Below are 17,955 nucleotides of genomic sequence, written 5' to 3'. Positions count from 1 at the left end.
AACAAAAATCTTCTGATCCAATGACATTAATTTTAAATTTAGAGAAACATGTATCAGAGTTGTGATTTGTTAACCAAGTTTGTGTTTTATTACTACTTTTATAAAATATTTGAAGTTTTCTTCGGCTAATTGTTTGACTTTGCTTTTTCAGATGTCTCAGAGCTTGTCCTCAGTTTCTTCCAGACATTCTGACAAAATAGCCATTCGAGAGTAAGTATATTTTGGCAAAAAAAGAGAAACTGCTTCATTATTGATTGAAATGTTTAGTTTCTATAAAACAAAATTATTTATAGGCTAACTTTGGGTTTGAGGGAGGGCACAATTTAAAAGTAAATAAACCCTAACATAATGTACTTAATGAGAGTGCATCACTTAAATATCCAGCTTAACAGCAGTCCATGATTTCTGGATGAGTTACTGGTATAAAGCATCTCAAGATGTGGGAACCTTGAGCAGCAGTTTGTAGTTACTTTTTTGGGAGTGCATTTATTTGTATGAAGACTTGAAATATCTAATCTTTTTTAACAAATGGATACAAAAAGATTACAGTAATTTCAACTGTATCATATGGGTTTTTGATTTGTTTGTAGGAATAAAAGCATAATTGATTTTTCTTTTCCCAATTGTTGAACTAGTTGAGCAGCTTTGCTTTTTTTAAACCACCCTACCCCATTTTTAAGTGTTTATTTTTCTACTAAAAGCACTTGTGATTTTTAAGAACGTTATCATCTAAGTGTACCAGTATTTCAACAAAATTACATATTAGTCTTTCAGCTTTGATCCAGCAGAGCACATTGCATGCTGTAAGCAAAACTTGGATTTCTAATGTTAATAAGAAGTTGTTGCAGCCACCAGCTAAAATTTATATTTCGAACTTTACTATTTTCCATACATGGTCTGTTGAGTTCCTCCAGCGTTGTTGCTTGGATTTCCAGCATCTGCAGTTTTTCTCTGGTTTGTGTTTATATTTAGTAATTCTATTTTTGTAACCTCTCTAAATTTATTTAAAGTTGTGCTATACTCAAATAGTAAGTGCCCAAACAAGATCCAACCAGGAATTCAAGTTCCAGTACCAGCTGTCATTTGAATTTGCATGTGATTTAAATGAGCTAGTTTGATCAGTTCTCAGTTCAACCACCAGATGGAGTGTTTCATTCCAGGGTGTAATTTGCAAGCAAGACTTGTGTTATGAATTGAGAAGAGTCGCACTATTCTAGAGATTATTAAACTAACAAGCCTTTTAGGAATGTTTTGTTTAAACTTGAAACTGGTTCAAATTTAAAGCAGTTACTAAAAGAGTAGACAAGTTTATACTCCAAATTAATCATTTTATAAAAAATTGTGAAAGCTGAAGTTAACATTGAGCATTGAGTCATCTATAGCAGATTTGCCCTGCATATAAATATTAAATGTACAGATCTCGATTTCACTGAGACTTGAAATACAAACATTTGTAAATGTTCATGGTGACTTAGACAAGCTTTCACCTATAACCAAAATAATCAAATTCTTTACATGGTTCAGAACTGCTTTCATTGTACTTTCCTGTTATCAGTCTGTTTTTAAAATCAAATCTGAGAATGTTTTGGTCGATACTGCTTGCTAGCTTCACTGTACCATTTTTTTTATAGATTATGAGAATACTCAGTCCTCTTTTATTGTCATTTAGAAATGCATATATGCATTAAGAAATGATACAATATTTTTCCAGAGTGCTATCACAGAAAACAGGACAAACCAAAGACTAACACTGACAGAACCACATAATTATAACATATAGTTACAGCAGTGCAAAACAATACCATAATTTGATGAAGAACAAACCATGGGCATGGTAAATAAAGTCTCAAAAGTCCCCGAGTCCCCAATAGCAGGCAGCAAAAGGGAGAAACTCCCTACCATAAACCTCCAGGCACTGTCAACTTGCCGATGCCTTGGAAGCAGCTGACACTGAGTCCATCCATCCGAAAACTTCAAGCTTCCAACCAGCCTCTCCGATACAGCCTCCTGAGCGCCATCCTCTGCCGAGCGCCTTCGACCTTGCCGCGGCTGCTGAAACACGCAAAGCGGAGGATTTCGGGGCCTTTTGCTTCAGAGATTCCGGTTACCACACAGTAGCAGAGGCAGCGAAGCGGGCATTTCAGAAGTTTCCAGATGTTCCTCCGTACTCTCACGTCTGTCTCCATCACATCAGACTTGTGCATGGTCCCCTACTTGACAGATAACAGACATCACCACCGAAGTGGCCGCACGCACTGTGCTGCCAATTTAACCATCTAGTGGAGAAATAAAATGTTTCTTGAGATTTTTAAAATAAAATGATATAATTAACTTTTTCCTAATCTGGGGATGTACAATGTTTTTGTCATAAGACCATTCTTGACAAACTTGCAGGCAAGCCTCTGCTCTTCTACAACTTGCTTCAAGTTGTAATGGTGGCCATCCACTGCTTGCTACAGGCAATCTCAATCTGCTTCTGCGGGTATTTTTTTCTCAGAGCCTCTTCTCTTACATATTTTCCACAAATAGATTAAATTTTCATTTCTATTAGAATAGCTTTGTCATTTTTACTCTTTGCTCTGTCCAGTTGTAGCTTTGATTATCACTGTAATTAGAGAAATCCTGTGTTTTTCTCTTTTTCTTGTCTAAATTCTAAATGCTTTTTGTCATTAATTGTGAGAGGAAACAAATGTCTAAATGCGTCTTCTCTCATTTTGCACACCAATCTCTTTTTCTCAAAGAATTGTTGTATATGGTTAAGCAAATTATTATATAAATTTCTTGCCAGTTTTTGTTCCCAAAGTGTCTGCTGTTCTTCTGTTTGACATGGACACTAGAATTTCATTAGGAATCTGTTTAAAGTATTGATGTTTTTTTTTCTGTTTAGGGGACACTGACCTTGTGTGGTATACTTGTAGAAATATGGCAGCAAGGTTTAGCTTCAATGATGTATCTAATATTCATTCACTTTCAATTTTGTTTAATATTATTGCACTATATATAGGATTTATGACACATTAGTTTATGCTGGTAATAATACTTAAATTTCTCCCATTGGCCTATTATTCTGTTATTCCTTGTGTTAATCTAGATTTACCCTAAATAAACCCATCTTGTTGCTTCGTAATGGGATCTACATTCTAACCATCTCTGGGTAAAGTATCTCCTGAATTAAATTTAGTGACCTTGCACACCTTGGGATCTCTTGTATTGACCAAAGATTTCCAGAATGAAAAAATCTTGTGACTTTGTCTGATATTAAAAATGTTGATCATAATATAAGACCATAAGATATAGGAGCAGAATTAGCCTATTTGACCCATCGAGCCTGCTCTGCCATTTCATCGTAGCTGATCCATTTCCCTCTCAATCTGTCTCCTGCCTTCTCCCCATAACCCTTCGTGCCCTGACTAATGAATCTATCAACCTCTGCTTTAAATATACCCAGTGCTTGGACTATAGAGCCGCCTCTGCAATGAATTCCACAGATTCACCACTCTTTAGCAAAAGAAATTCCTCCTTATCTCAGTTTTAAATGGATGTCCTTCTATTCTGGGGCTGTGTCCTTTGGTGTTAGACTTACCCACCATAGGAAACGTCCTCTGCACATCCACTTTATCAAGTTCTGTCGGTATTCAATGAGATTCCGCCCTCCCCCCATTCTTCTGAATTCATGTAGGTACAGGTCCAGAGCCATCAAACACCCCCCATAATCCCGGAATAATTTTTTTTTTAAGATTTAGATTATGAGGACACGCAGTCCTCTTTTATTGTCATTTAGTAATGCATGCATTAAGAAATGATACAATATTCCTCCGTTGTCATATCACAAAACACAGGACAGACCACGACTGAAAAAACTTAACAAAACCACATAATTATAACATATAGTTACAACAGTGCAACAATACCATAACTTGATGAAGAGCAGGCCATGGCACAGTAAAAAAGCTCAAAGTCTCTTCGAATATCCCACATCTCACGCAGACGGGAGAAGGAAGAAAACTCTCCCTGCCATGCCCGACCACAGTCCGACTCCGAGTCATCCGAAAACTTCGAGCCTCCGATCAGCCCTCCAACACCAAGTACCGAGCACCATCTCTATCCGAATGATTCAACCTCAGTCTCGGTCGCCAGCAGCAGGCAAAGCCGGGGATTTTGGGGCCTTCCCTCTGGAAGATTCTCGATCGCCCAGTAACAGCAGCAGCGAACCGGCGTTTCAGAAATTTCTTCAGATGTTCCTCCGTGCTTTCACATCTGTCTCCATCAAATCAGAATTGTCCACGGCCCCTATTTAACGGATATGATATTTCCACCGGAGAGCTACACGCACGCGGCGTGCTGCTATCTTCTCCTCCTGCCAGGAAGCTCCTTTGAACACTTCAATATTACCACGTTCTTTCTTAGATAAGGTGCCCCAAATTGCTCAAAATACTCCAAATGAGGCTTCATAAGTACCTTATAAAGCCTCAACATTACATCCTTATTTTTCTATTCTAGTCCTCTTGAAATGAATGCTAACATTGCACTTTCATTCCTCACCACTGACTCAACCTGCAAATTGACCTTCAGGGAATCCTGCACAAGAACTCCCTTTGCACCTCATGTTTTTGAATTTTCTCTCCATTTAGAAAATATGCTTTTATTTCTTCTACCAAAGTGCATTACCATACACTTTCCAACACTGCTCCATCTGCCACCTCTTTGCCCACTCTCCTAATCTTTGTAGGTCCTTCCACAGCCTCTGTGTTTTCTCAGCACTAACCTGCCCCTCCACAGATCTTCATTTCATCCACAAACTTGGCCACAAAGCCAACAATTCCATCATCCAAGTCATTGACATATAACATAAGAAGAAGTGGTTTCAATACAGACCCCTGTGGAACATCACTGGTCACTGGCAGCCAACCAACTCTTTGCCTCCTGCCATTCAGCTAATGTTCTATTCATGCTAGTGTCTTGTTGTAATACCACAGCTCTTAACTTGTTAAGCAGCCTCATGTGTGACACCTTTTCAAAAGCCTTCTGAAAATCCACTTACACAACATCCACCAATTCTCCTTTGTCTATCCTTTTTGTTATTTCTTCAAGGAATTCCAATGGATTTGTCAGGCAAAACTTTCACTTGATGAAACCACACTGACTACAGTCTGTTTTACCATGTGCCTCCTAGTATCCCGAAACAGCATCCTTAACCATTAACTCCCAACATCTCCCCAACCTCTAAGGTCAGACCAACTGTCCTATAATTTCCTTTCTTCTTCCTCCCTCCTTCTTGAAGAGTGGAGTGACATTTGCGATTTTCCAATCCTTCGGAGCTATTCCAAATCTATTGATTCTTGAAATATCATTAACAATGCCTCTCCAATCTCTTCAGCCACCTCTTTCAGGACCCTGAGGTGTAGACTATCTGGTCTAGGTAACTTGTCCATCTTCAGACCTTTCAGTTTCACAAGCAACTTCTCTCTAGTAATGGCAACTTCTCTCACTTCTGCCCCCAATACTCTCGAACTTCTGGCATACTGCTACTGTCTTCCACAGTGAAAATTGATGCAACATACTTATTCAATTCATCCACTGTTTACTTGTCCCCTTTGCTACCTCACCAGCATCATTTTCCAGTAGTCTTATAAATAATATAACGCACATAAAAGTTATTGGTGAACGCAGCAGGCCAGGCAGCATCCCTAGGAAGAGGTACAGTCAACTTTTATGTGTGTTGCTTGAAATTCCAGCATCTGTAGATTTCCTGGTGTTTGTGTGATATCTAATGTCACCTTACTTTTGCATTTTATGTATCTGAGGAAACTTTTGGTATCCTCTTTAATATTATTAGCTAGCTTACCTTTGTATTCCATCTTTTCCTTCTTTCTGACTTCTGTTGGTTTTTAAAAGCTTCCCGATCCTCTAACTTCCCACTAATTTTTGCTCTATTATATGCCCTCTCTTTGGCTTTTATGTTGGCTTTGCTTTCCCTTGTCAGCCACAGTTGCGTCATCTGCCTTTAGGATACTACTACTACTACTTAGAGACACACACGAATGCAGCAGGCCAGGCAGCATCTATAGGAAGAGGTACAGTCGACGTTTCGGGTCGGGACCCTTTGTCAGGACTAACTGAAAGAAGAGATAGTAAGAGATTTGAAAGTAGGAGGGGGAGGGGGAGATCCGAAATGATAGGAGAGGACAGAAGGGGAGGGGTGGATCTAAGAGCTGGAAAGTTGATTGGCAAAAGGGACACCAGACTGGAGAAGGGAGATGATCATGGGACGGGAAGCCTGGGGAGAGAGAGAAGAGGGGAGGGGAGGAGTTATAGTGAGAGGAACAAAGGGAGAAAAAAGAGAGAGAGAGAGAAAAGGGGGAAAAAATATTAAATAAATAAATAAGGGATAGGGTGTGAGAGGGAGGAGGGGCATTAACGGAAGTTAGAGATGTCAGTATTCATGCCATCAGGTTGGAGGCTACCCAGACAGAATATAAGGTGTTGTTCCTCCAACCTGGGTGTAGCTTCATCTTGACAGTAGAGGAGGCCATGGATAGACATATCAGAATGGGAATAGAATGGGGAATTAGAATATGTGGCCACTGGGAGGTCTTGCTTGCTCTGGCAGACAGAGCGTAGGTGTTCAGCGAAACGGTCTCCCAGCCTGCTTCGGGTCTTGCCAATATATAGAAGGCCGCACCAGATGCAGTACATCACCCCAGCCGACTCACAGGTGAAGTGTCGCTTCACCTGGAAGGACTGTCTGGGGCCCTGAATGGTGGTGAGGGAGGGAGTGTAAGGGCATGTGTAGCACTTGTTCTGCTCACAAGGATAAATGCCGGGAGGAAGATCGGTGAGAAGGGATGGGGGGGACGAATGGATAAGGGACTCTCTCATAGGGAGCGATCCCTTCAGAAAGAGGGGGAGAGGGAAAGATGTGCTTAGTCGTGGGATCAAGTTGGAGGTGGCAGGAGTTACGGAGAATTATATGTTGGACCCGGAGGCTGGTAGGGTGGTAGGTAAGGACAAGGGGAACCCTATTGCAAGTGGGGTGGTGGGAGGATGGGGTGCGAGCAGATGTGTGTGAAATGGGAGAGATGCGTGTGAGAGCAGAGTTGATGGGGGAGGAAGGGAAGCCCCTTTCTTTAAAAAAGGAAGACATCTCCTTCGTCCTGGAATGAAAAGCCTCATCTTGAGAGCAGATGCGGCGGAGACGGAGGAATTGCGAGAAAGGAATGGCATTTTTGCAAAAGACAGGGTGGGAAGAGGAATAGTCCAGGTAGCTGTGAGAGTCCGTAGGCTTATAGTAGACATCAGTAGATAAGCTTTCTCCAGAGACAGAGACAGAAAGATCAAGAAAGGGGAGGGAGGTGTTGGAAATGGACCAGACCAGGTAAACGAGGGCAGTGTGAAAGTTGGAGGCAAAGTTAATGAAGTCAACGAGCTCAGCATGTGTGCAGGAAGCAGCGCCAATGCAGTCATCGATGTAGCGAAGGAAAAGAGGGGGACAGATACCAGTATAGGCTTGGTACATTGTTCCACAAAGCCAACGAAAAGGCAGGCATAGCTGGGACCCATGCGGGTACCCATGGCTACACCTTTAGTTTGGAGGAAGTGGGAGGAGCCAAAGGAGAAATTGTTAAGAATAAGGACTAATCCCGTCCCATGATCGTCTCCCTTCCCCAAATGTTAAACCTTTTTTTGTGTGTGTTGCTTGAATTCCAGCATCTGCAGATTTCCTCGTGACTACTTAGAGATGTATCTATCCCGCTGCTTCCGAATTGCTCCAAGAAGCTCCAGCCATTGCTAGTTTTGGCCATCTCCTCTCTCGTACCTCTGTAATATGCTTTACTCCACTGTAATACTGATGCACCAGACTTTAGCTTCTCCTTTTCAAATTGCAGGGTGAATTCTATCATGTTATAACCACCTCCCCTATGGGTTCTTTTACCTTAAGCTCTTTAATTTTGGTTCATTGCACAGCACCAGCTCCAGAATAGTTGATCCCCTAGTGGGCTCAAACATAAGCTGCTCTAAAAAGTCATCTCGTAGACATTCTAAGTAGTCTCCTTCTTGGAATCCAGCATCAACCTGTCTGCCTGGAGATTGGAATTCTCCATAACTATCAGTATATTGCTCTTTTTGTTGTGCATTTTCTATCTCCTGTTGTAATTTATAGCCCATCTTTGCTGCTGTTCGGAAGTCTGTGCATAACTTCCATCTGGATCTTTTTATCCTTGTAGTAATCTTAGCTCTCCCCACAATGACTCTACTCCTTTCGATCCTATATCATCATTTTCTCACAGAGCTGCCCCATTGCTTCTGCGTACCTACCTGTCCTTCCGATACAAAGTATATCCTTGAATGCTAAGCTATAATCTTCTTTCAGCCATTAGTCAATGATGGCCAGAACGTCATGCATGCCAATCTGTAACTCTGCTACATGTTCATCTACCTTAATCCATATACTGTGTGCATTGAAATATAACACCATCAGTTCAGTATTCATCACCCTTTTTGATTTTTGTCCCCCTTTTCCTTTGCTATTCAATCCATTGACTGCAATTTCATCCTGTCATGAGCCTGTCCTTGCTAGCAGTCTCGCTACACGCTGCTTCTGTCTGTTAACCAAATACCCCATCCTCAGCCCTATCACTCCAGTTCCCATTCCCCTGTCAAATTAGTTTAAACCCTCCTGAACAACTGTAGCAAATGTGCTCACAAGGATATCAGTCATTAACCAATAAATTTAGTAAATTTAGGACAGAGATAAGGAGGAACTGCTTTTCCCAAAGAGTGGTGAGCCTGTGGAATTCTGTACCCAATGAAGCAGTGGAGGCTACTTCGGTAAATATATTTAAGAAAAGATTGGATAGATTTTTGCCTAGTAGGGGAATTAAGGGTAATGGGGAAAAGGCAGGTGGATGGAGATGAGTCCGTGGTCAGATCAGCTGTGATCTTATTGAATGGCGGAGCAGGCTCGATGGCCCACTCCTGCTCCTATTTCTTAAGCTCTTATGTCCTTGTAACACTGCCCCAGAGCTGCCATTCTCACTGCACTAAGTGTGCCCTAATAGATGAGGAATGAAGAATAAAGAACCCAGGTACTTAACTCTCCCAAGCGTGGTTAACCAAAGCCACTCTAACACTGGCCTACTCACACAATGGCCACTCAGCTTGCCCTTGCCTTATTTTTATTCGCTCTTCCTAATGAATCCCATTTACTGATTGGACACTGTCCAACTCTGAAACCTGCCGCAAAGCACTGCATTTTTTAATCTTCAATTGCAGACCTGCGTGAAGTTGCTGCTGCTTCTTGTGCTTCCATTCACTGATTGGGTGCATTCCAATGCCCTTTCATGGGTCTTACGAACATTTTTACTCCATTCGCCTGGTCTAGATAACGAATCAAAAAAGAAAATACTTTTTGTTGCAACCTTTTTAACAAATAATTGAAATACTTGCATATTAAATTATTTTGCTAGTTTTTGTTGAAAGACCAAAATAATGTACTGTATGTTATGTTGAAATGTAACAAGGATATACAGTTCAGATAAGGCGTAGAATTTGGTAGTGAGTATTTCTTTTTGCCATGGACATTAATAACGATAGGCTCTGTTGTCCATTCCTAGAGGTATTAAGAAAAGATCTGGTGAGCCATTTCCTTGAATTGTACAAATGTTTAATGGAAGTAATTCCAGCAAAATCATTTAATTAAATCTTTGTAGTTAGGAAGGGAGTTCACGAATTATCAGTTAATGACTGTTACATTTCCAACTGAAGTTGAAGATCTTGGAAGGGAATTTGTATGCATCCCTTCTCTTGTCATTCTTTCAATCTTATTGATATCTTTCCTGTGTTAGGTAACCAAAGCTGCACACAATACTCCAAATTAGGCTTCACCAACGTCCTATACAACTTCAAGATAACATCCCAACTCCTGTACTTGTACTCTGATTTATGAAAACCAGTATGCCAAAATCTTTCTTTACAGTCCTATCTATCTTTTAGTACTACAGTAATCTGATGTAGATTTATTTGGTTATATCTGTGAAGTTTTGTTTCGATCAGCATTTTGTGCTGCATTCAGGTTTTGCTAAGCTGGCATCTCTTGTTGAAATATAACTTGTTATACATTGCTGAATAAGCCAAATTTGGTCTATGACTTGATGGTGATGGTAGCGTGAGAAATTTGGTAGTTCTTCAGGTTACAGATTATAGTGGACTGTTTTTCTTCTTGGTGCTCACAATGTCTCATGTAGTATTTAAATTAAACAAATGATCTTCAGTTTTGCCATTTAATATTGTTATTTTCTCTTCCAGTTTCCAAGTTGGGGATTTGGTGCTCATTATCTTGGATGAACGTCACGATAATTATGTTCTGTTTACTGTTGGCCCAACGCTTTACTTCTTGCATTCAGAGTCTTTGGGAGCATTAGATCTTAAACCTGGTGAGAAAATTTTTGCTTTAAATAAATTACTTTATTCCAAAGTGTCCTAATAGTTAAAAGTTTATACTTTGTTCCTCATTCAGGGATTCCAGTGCAAACTGCAGCCAGGTGCTCTCATTTTGAGAATTGTCATTTCTCTCTTTCAACTTCCTGCTCAGTCTCTTGCATGTTGCCAAATTTTAAAACAAACTACAATGAATCAGGCCATGTTTCATTGAGTAACTTCTATGCAGCTTGCAGTGAAAAATAGATTTCATGCAATTTTTGCATTTTTAATCCATAATCCACCCTGAATGAATATTCCAATTTTGGACAGCTGGAAATGATTCAGAGGAAATGTGGAATTATTTGCTGGTTATGATAGATACTGTAATTGTTTTTTTAAATTAATGTGCACATATGGGACTTAAGTATGTTTAGATTTTTCATCTTATTAACACTGTAGCTGTCATTTGTCATCATATAATTGCAACTTATATATTTTTAGTATTCTGTACGGAAAAGATTATCTTAATTTTGCATTGTAAGGACATGAGAAATTTCCAGTGGAATTTACAAACACATTGCTTTCTCTATACTACGAGAATTGTAAACAGAACAAAATAAGTAAAGCTAATTTCACAAACACGAGGAAATCTGCCGATGCTGGAAATTCAAGCAACACACACAAAATGCTGGTGGAACACAGCAGGCCAGGCAGCATCTATAGGAAGAAGTACAGTTGACATTTCGGGCCGCGTCCCTTCGTCAGGACTAACTGAAAGAAGAGATAGTAAGAGATTTGAAAGTGGAAGGGGGAGAGGGAGATCCGAAATGATAGGAGAAGACAGGAGGGAGAGGGATGAAACTAAGAGCTGGAAAGTTGATTGGCAAAAGGATACAAGGCTGGAGAAGGGAGAGGATCATGGGACGGGAGGCCTAGGGAGAAAGAAAGGGGGAGGGGAGCACCAGAGGAAGATGGAGAGCAGGCAAGCAGTTACTGTGAGAGGGACAGAGAGGAAAAAAAGAGAAGAGGAAAAAAATAATGGTTAAATGAATGAATGAAAAGCTAATTTCAGTTCAATCAGCTCTAGAAAATTATGTTTTAATGCTTCCTAATTGGTTTTAATTTCATTCAGTTCATTTTCAGGTTTTTCAAAGGTTCTCTGTAAAAGAAACATGGTATCTTTTTCACTGTTTTAACACTTACGGATGCTTTAATTCTCCTATAGAATTCAATACACTCACTACTATTCCTTTATCTTTAAATATCAGTGTTAATTATTTTCAAACGGCTATCATGTCCTACTATCGTACTTTTAATTTACAGACGTCAGTTCAATTCCCCACTTCAATTTATAGATTTAAGTAATATTTCGAGGCAACTCCCTTTAAATATCCTTAGACATGAGTTTTAATAACTGTTCTGTCCTAATCACTGTTACTTTATTCTAAAACTGTAGACTATTCTCAAGCCTGTCTGATCTTCAAATAATTCATCATTACAGCTACATTGTACATGCTTTAAAAAATTGGTAGTTATTGATTCAAGTTTGCACTCACTTTTCTAGTTTTTCTTTTTATTCTCTACCACTTGCTGCTTCTCAAGATGGTATTTTAACCTCTGTCATTTTTCCCTTGATGGTTTCTGTCATGCCTTCAGGTCAACAAAAAAACATTGCTTGATTTTATTTCAATGATACTGGACAAACACCAAAATGACAAATGCCATAATTGTAACAATTTTAATCATTTGGTACTGTGAGCATTACTGTAAGGTCAGCAATTATTGTACATCCTAATTGACCTTCAGAGAATGATGATAAGACTATAAAACCATAAGACATAGGAGCAGAATTAGGCTATTTTGGCCCTTTGAGTCTGCTCCACCATTCATACATGGTTGATCTTATCTTTCCCCTACTCAGTCCCACTCCCTAGCTTTCTCCTCGTAACCTTTGATGCCATGTCCAGTAAAGAACCTATCAAGCTCTGCCTTAAATACACCCAATGACCTGGCCTCCACAGCTGTCTGCAATAACAAATTCCACAAATTCACCATCCTCTGGCTAAAGAAATTACTTCACATCTCTGTTTTTAAATGGATGCCCCTCCATCCCGAGGCTGTGCCCTCCTGTTCTAGACTCCCCCACCTTGGGAAACATCCTTTCCACATCTACTCTGTCTCAGCCTCTCAACATTCTAAAGGTTTCATTGAGATCCACCTTCATCCTTCTAAGTTCCACAAGTACAGACCCAGGCTATCAAACATTCCTCGTATAATGAGCCTTTCATTCCTCGTATTATGAGCCTTTCATTTACAAAATCATTCCTTGTTTACCTCCTCTAAATCCTCTCCAATGCCAGCACATCTTTTCTTAGATGAGGAGCCCAAAACTGTTCACAGTACTCAAGGTGAGGCCTCACCAGTTCCTTATAAAACTTCAGCATCACATCCATGCTCTTGTATTATATACCTCTTGAAATGAATGCTAACATTGCATTTGCCTTCCACACCACTGATTCAACCTGCAAGTTAACCTTTACGATGTTCTGCACAACAACTCCCAAGTCGCTCTTCATCTCAGATTTATGGATTTTCAACCCGTTTAGAAAATAGTCTGCACATTTATTTCTACTACCAAAGTGCATGACCATGCATTTTGCAGTATTTCATTTGTCATTTTCTTGCCCATTCCCCTAATCTGTCTTAAGTCCTTCTGCAGGCTACCTGTTTCCTCAACACTACCTGCTCCTCCACCAATCTTCGTATCATCTGCAAATTTGGCAGTAAAATTTCATCTATTTCATCGTCTAAATCATTTATACACAGCATAAAAAGAAGTGGTCCCAACACCGGCCCCTGAGGAACACCACTACTCACTGCCAGCCAACCAGAAAAGGATCCTTTTATTCCCATTCACAACCAGCTACCAATTAGCCAATGTTCTAACCATGCCAATAACTTTCCTGTAATACCGTGAGCTTTTAACTCATAAACAGCATCGTGTGGCATCTTGTTTAAGGTCTTTTGAAAGTCCAAATGTATGACATCCACTGTATCGGTATCCCTTTATCTATCCTACTTGTAATCTCCTCAAAGAATTCCAACAAGTTCGTCAGGCAAGATTTTTCCCTTATGGAAACCGTACTGACTTTGTCCTATCTTGTCCTGTGTCACCAAGTACTCCATAACCTCATCCTGCATAACCAATTGACTCCAACATCTGCCCAACCACTGAGGTCAGGCTAACTGGCCTATAATTTCCTTTCTGCTGTCTTCTTCCTTTCTTAAAGAGTGGAGTGACATTTTCAATTGTCCAGCCCTCTGGCACCATGCTGAAGTCCAATGATTTTTGAAACATCATTTCTAATGCCTCCACAATCTCAACTTTGGCCTCTTTCAGAACCCAAGGGTGCAGTTCATCTGGTCCGGGTGACTTGTGTCTTTCAGCTTTTTGAGTACCTTCTCCCTTATAATAGTAACTGCACCCACTTCTCTTCCCTTCCACCCTTCAACATTTGACACACTGCTAGTGTGTTCCACAGTGAAGGCTGATGCAAAATACATATTTAGTTCATCTGCCAACCCCTTGTCCCCCTTTATTATTTCTCAGCCTAATTTTCTAGCCGTCCGATATTCTCTGTCTTTTTTTTACATACTTGAAAAAGTTTTACTATCCACTTTGATATTGTTTGCTAACTTGCTTTCATTTCATCTTTTTCCTCCTCATGAAGCTGTAAGTTTTTAAAAGCGTCCCAATCTTCTTATCTTCCCACTAATTTTTGCTTTGTTGTATGGCCTCTCTTTTGTTTTTACATTAGCTTCCACTTCCCTTGTCAGCCATGGTTGTACTATTTTGCCATTTGAGTATTTATTCATTTTTGGAATACATCTATCCTGCACCTTCCTCATTTTTGCCAGAACTCAAGCCATTGCTGCTCTGTTGTCATCTCTTTCCAGTTTTCTTCAGCCAATTCCTCTCTCATACCACTGACATTTCCTTTACTCTTGTGAAATCCTGCTACATCAGACTTTACTTTCTCCTTATCAAATTTCAAGTTGAACTCAATCATATTGTGATCACTGTCTCCCAAGTGTTCTTTTACCTTAAGCTCGCTAATCACCTTTTGTTCATTATATAACACCCAATTCAGTATAGCTGATCCCCCAGCAGGCTCAACAACAAACTGCTCTAAAAAGCCATCTCATGGGCATTCAACAAACTCATTCTTTTGGATCCATTGCCAAACTAATTTTCCTAATCGACCTGCAGGTTGAAATATTCCATGACTTTCATAATATTGCACTTTTACAGGGTTTTCTATTTCATGCTGTAGTCTGTGGTTCATGTGCTAGCTATTGTTGGGAGGCCTGTTATATAACTGCCATCAGGGTCCTTTTACCTTTGGAGATGAGCTACTGCTTTCCTTCTGATAAATGGTTGGCTACAGTAATGCTAGGTAAGTAATTCTATTGAGGATGAAGAAATAGTGATATTTCCATCAGGTTGGCGTATGACTTGAAATGATACCTAAAGCTGGTGGTTTTCCTGTGCATTTACTGTCTTTGTCCTTGGAGGTGGAGGTCACTACTTTGGAAGCTGCTCTTTAGTGAGTAACTGAAGTACATTATATAGATGGTATGTAATTGTAGTCGTGTGCGTTTTTGTCTTTTGGAAGGCTAAAGATTTGGCATGGTGGTTAGGGCAAATCAAGCTTGTGTTTTAATAAAGTTGCACTTCATTAGTGTGGTAGGAGCTACATTTAACTAGGCTGTTGGGTGGTTCTCCATTCTGCTCATGTCATGAGTGTTATGTACAGTGGAAAGGCTCTCAAATGTCAGGGGCAAGTTATCCATTGTTACTAGCACAGCCTTTTACCTGCTTTTGCATTATGGCGTTTAATTGGCTGGTCAGGAGATTCTGATTACTGGTATATAAAGGTTAGTTTGTTAGATTCACAAAAGATTGCAAGAGCTAGAATCTGGAGCAAAAATAATATATCACTGGAGAAACTCAGCGGGTAAAGCGGTGTCTGTGAGTTGCAGGGATGGTCAGAGTTACAGGGCAAGACTATTAGGACTTACAGGCAGTGAGACTCTATTCTGTTAGAAACATTTATTGCCTGTCACTTTTGTGACAGATTGTTTGCTATTGAACCATTCTGTTGAAATTTTGTTGAGGTCTTGTTGCATGCAGGCATGGTCTGCTTTTTCTGAGCGATTACAAATGGAATTAAGCTTTATGAAATCATGCACAAACATTCTTCCCTTCCCCCACTGTAATCCTATGATGAAAGGGAAGTTTTTGTTTGACACTGGGAAACAGAAAATGGTTAGGATTAGGACACTCCCCTGAGGAAATGCCCTCAAAGAATGATGTCCTGGTACTGGAATGATTGACTTTCCCATAATGTTGAGTGTCCAGTTTTGTGCAAGTTGTGATTCTAACCAGGTATGCTTTCATTTTGAAGTCTAGTTGCTGCTGGAAATTGATGTTTACTTAGATAAACACTACCTTGATAGCTTTCTATCAAGAGAATGGTTTCTCTCATCTTGAATTAGAAATTCAGATATTTGATCTATGTTTGGACCAGATAAGTCAGGTTATTCTTGTGAAACCTAAAATAAGCACTGCCAAAGTGGAATAACCAGAAACCTTTTGTTATGCTCAGAGTTTCTTCCAAGTTAACTTCTAAGTAATGTTAGTTAACGTGAACTGGATGAGAATATGGTTTTCAGAATAGTCCCAGAAATCCTACTTTGGTAATTAGCAAAATTATATTGTTAGTTCATATGAGGGATTTTTCTTTCTGTCATTTAAAGCTCAAAATAATCAATGCATTTCAAACATTTACGCCCCTAAGGCCTCCTAAAGCATTGATCAGATTTGTTGTAGTTTCAGGAAAAGAAAGAGCAATCAAATCATTACATAGCTCTGAAAGAACATTAAAGCAAGGTATAACATTAGCCAAATTGTGGATAAAAGTCATATGTGAAAATTGAGAGATGTAGAAATTTGCATGCATGGAAGTTAATTTGTCATCATTACATTTGCTGTAATTTTGGAAAATATTGTATAAAAAAGATGTTACTTAGGCTGATGGATTTGTGCTATGATCTAAATCTTCAAGGTCATGGGATTTTTCAGTGGATGTTATGTCAGGTTGTGTCATTTGTTTTTACTGAGCTTTAAAATTAATGATACAGTTTCAATTTCTTTTATAATTAAGTAGAATGAATTTTGTATTACTTTACTCAACAATGTTTGTTTTTTTACATGTTACATGTGCCTAAGATTTTTTGACAGGACTGTAATTCTCAACAGAATGAGGTGTTGCTGGTTCACCCTGAGAGTGACCTCATCGTGACAAAAGAGGAGATCATGAACCGACATGTCAGAATACCAGTGGGGATAGGAATTAAATTAGTTGGCTACTGCGAAGTTCTGCTTTTGGCAGATGGAGTGGAGGAGCTTGATAAAACAGTCCCTCAATTTACAGCGAGTCTCACCAGTGTAGAAGAGGCTGCATCACGAGCACCATAAGCAATAAGCCAAGCCCAACAGGTTCACAGATGAAGTGTTGCCTCAGCTAGGACTGTTTGGCATCCTGAATGGAGTAAGAAGGTGGTGAATGGGCAGTAATACTTCTGTCACTTGCAGGGATATGTGCCAGGTGAGAGATTAGTGGGGAGGGACGAAGTGGACAAGGGAATCATGGAGGGAGTAATCCCTGTGGAAAGAGGAAAATTTGAGCGAGGTATGGATGTCTGGTGGTAGGATCCCATTGAAGATGACGGAAGTTGCGGAAAATCATGTTGGATGCAGAGGCTCATGCAATGGTAGGTGAGGACAGGAGGAATTCTATACCTGTTAACACAGCGGGAAGATGGGGTGAGCATAGATGTCCGAGAAATGGAGGAGATGTGCGTTAGGGCAGCATCAGTGGTGGAGCAAGGGGAAGCCCTGTTCTTTGAAGAAGGAAAGCCTTATCCTGGGAATAGATGCAGTGGAGATGAAGGAATTGAGAAACTGGAATAGCATTTTCCAAGCCTTTCCTCGGTTATGCTCCCCAACTCTTCCTGCGCTACATTGACAACTGTATCAATGCTGCAGAACTAAGGTGAGGTGAAGTCGAGGTGGGGCACTGGTCCAAGGTCCAAGCTTTGATCGATTTAAGTGCTGGGCTGAATTGGAAAGGTCAGGTGTGGGCCAAATCAAAATGGCAGGGCCCGAAGAGCATATTGAAGTGACAGGGCCCAGTTCCGAGAGCAAGGAACAATTTGAGGTTGGGATGATTTCAGCACTGGGCCAGAATGAGAAGGTCAGAGTTTCGGGGCCGGAGCCAAGGAATGAGCCAGTTCAGCTTACTACTTCATAAGGTTTATTTGTCTCTGTTGAACTGAGGCTCTGGCCTGCAACTAACAGATTCTTGAATCGCCTGCTGGCTTCGTGTTTGTGGATTCACTTGTGTGAACTTCAGTTCTAAATGCAATTTGCTTGCCTGTATTGCATGATTTTTTTTCCCCCCTGCACATTGG

At 40.1% G+C, this 17,955-nt stretch overlaps 1 protein-coding gene across 3 annotated transcripts in view; it reads left to right on the top strand.

Moving 5' to 3' along the window:
* Positions 1-17,955, top strand: part of rb1cc1 (RB1-inducible coiled-coil 1) — a 181,044-nt gene that overhangs the window by 144,908 nt on the left and 18,181 nt on the right. For all 3 annotated transcript variants that reach the window (XM_063063561.1, XM_063063551.1, XM_063063544.1), the window contains 2 exons: positions 152-210; positions 10,306-10,433. In XM_063063561.1, the coding sequence (XP_062919631.1) occupies positions 152-210; positions 10,306-10,433 (187 nt within the window). The remainder of the gene's footprint in view (positions 1-151; positions 211-10,305; positions 10,434-17,955) is intronic.

The sequence above is a fragment of the Mobula hypostoma genome, chromosome 1 (assembly GCF_963921235.1).
Source record: "Mobula hypostoma chromosome 1, sMobHyp1.1, whole genome shotgun sequence".
Taxonomy (NCBI): Eukaryota; Metazoa; Chordata; class Chondrichthyes; order Myliobatiformes; family Myliobatidae; genus Mobula; species Mobula hypostoma.
This window is presented reverse-complemented; position numbering and strand designations above follow the sequence as displayed.